Source organism: Fulmarus glacialis, unplaced genomic scaffold, assembly GCF_000690835.1.
Source record: "Fulmarus glacialis isolate BGI_N327 unplaced genomic scaffold, ASM69083v1 scaffold18053, whole genome shotgun sequence".
NCBI classification, from domain to species: Eukaryota; Metazoa; Chordata; class Aves; order Procellariiformes; family Procellariidae; genus Fulmarus; species Fulmarus glacialis.
In genome coordinates, this window is record NW_009202485.1 from 1 (window position 1) to 1,723 (window position 1,723).

General features: G+C 61.1%; 1 protein-coding gene across 1 annotated transcript in view; it reads left to right on the plus strand.

Moving 5' to 3' along the window:
- Window positions 1-287: 287 nt before the first annotated feature.
- POLG (polymerase (DNA directed), gamma) overlaps window positions 288-1,723 on the plus strand; it is a gene marked incomplete at its 5' end in the record, with an annotated part of 9,848 nt that continues 8,412 nt past the window's right edge. Inside the window, 4 exons of the mRNA XM_009574313.1 lie at window positions 288-392; window positions 847-1,014; window positions 1,259-1,405; window positions 1,630-1,709. Coding sequence (XP_009572608.1) covers window positions 288-392; window positions 847-1,014; window positions 1,259-1,405; window positions 1,630-1,709 — 500 coding nt within the window. The remainder of the gene's footprint in view (window positions 393-846; window positions 1,015-1,258; window positions 1,406-1,629; window positions 1,710-1,723) is intronic.

The window sequence follows — 1,723 nt, forward strand, 5'->3', positions numbered from 1 at the left end:
CGCGGTGGTGGGGGGGACAGCTTTGGGAAGGATGGGGGATGCTCCCGAGCGGAGCCTCTTCCTGCAAACCACCGCCGGCTTGCCGGGGAAACAGCAAAGCCCCGAAGCGCGGCTCTGGGATGTGGGACGTCTGTCCCGGTTAGCGAGCGCAGCGCTCCCCGGGGTCAGTCACCTCCCTCCCACAGGTGGGATCCTTGCTCAGCACCCCATGGCACAGCAGGTGCTTTTGGTCCTGGGAGCCCCTACTTTATTTTTTACAGCTGTGGGGTGCCGCATGTCATCCGCAGGTACTCGTGGTGCAGCAAGCGGCTGGGGACTGGCCAGAGAGAGTGGTGGTAGGGCACAACGTGGCCTTCGACCGGGCGTTCATCAAGGAGCAGTACCTCATCCAGGTAATCCATAGTGCCATTGCTTTACGCCAGCAGCTGCGGTTCGTTACCCCTGGGTAGTCATTTGCGCTGGCATTTCAGGGTTATTTTGGCAGGCGCTGTTCTGCACAGATACCCTAGGGTTGTGCTCACCTCGTCCTGCAGAATGGGTTGAGATTGGATCCCTTTAGAGGGAGATATTCTTGCACCCCGTAAGGTTGCTGGAGGCTGCAGGGTTGCAGCTGGGGACGTGGCAGGAGCCTTTGGGCAGCTGACGGCCTGCGCTGGGGATGCTCTCGGCTCTCAGAAGAGGGGTGCCGGGAGGCAAAGCTTTGCATTGGCAAAAACAGCCTGAGCAGAGGACTCGCAGCTCTGTAACATGAGGCGGTGCTTGCTGGCAGCTACAGGACACTTGGCAGCATGTTTCTCCTCCAGCACATCCCAAACCACCTCTTCTCTCTTCCCCGATGTGTCCCAGGGCTCCCGGGTGCGTTTCCTGGACACCATGAGCATGCACATGGCCATCTCGGGGCTGACGGGCTTCCAGCGCAGCCTCTGGATGGCTGCCAAGCACGGCAAGAGGAAGGGGCTGCAGCAGGTCAAGGAGCACATTAAGAAAACGCGCAGCAAAACGGAGGGGCCAGCTGTGAGTAAGGGAGCTGAGCCGTTGGCAGTGGTGTGGGTGGCAGGGGACCGTTTGCTCCTGTACTGGGACCATCTATACTGGCAGAGCAGGAGCTGTTGGAGCAGCTTGCTGGGTGAAGCTCTACCAGTGCCTTCCAGATGAGGTGCCCTTAGTTTAAAACGGAGCAGCAGCATCCTTTACCCCTCCTGATCTCGGCCGCAGCCCGACCTTGTCCCGCACCATCTGACCCCCCGGTTGTTCGCAGGTCACTTCGTGGGACTGGGTGCACGTCAGCAGCATCAACAACCTGGCGGACGTGCACGCGCTGTACGTCGGGGGGGAGCCGCTGGAGAAGGAGGCGCGGGAGCTCTTTGTCAAGGGGACCATGGCCGACATCAGGAGTCACTTCCAGGTGCGGGCGGTGATCCCAACATCCCGATGGGCAGCAGGAGCTGGAAATGGGAGCGGGATGGGAGCAGCTGCCGGGGTAGTTTCCATTTTGCTGCCCTTTCTTGCGAGGGCTTTGGGTGTGCGTGGGGCTGTGAAGTCCCCCGTCCTCCCGCAGCCCCGGGTGCCTTGCTCTGTGCTGGCAGAGAGGTGGCTTCTTTACCTGCTCTCACCTGCCTCTGCCCCCAGGACCTGATGTCGTACTGTGCCCGCGATGTCCAGGCCACCCACGAGGTGTTTCAGGAGCAGTTGCCGCTCTTCATGGAGAGGTGAGAGCCGCCGA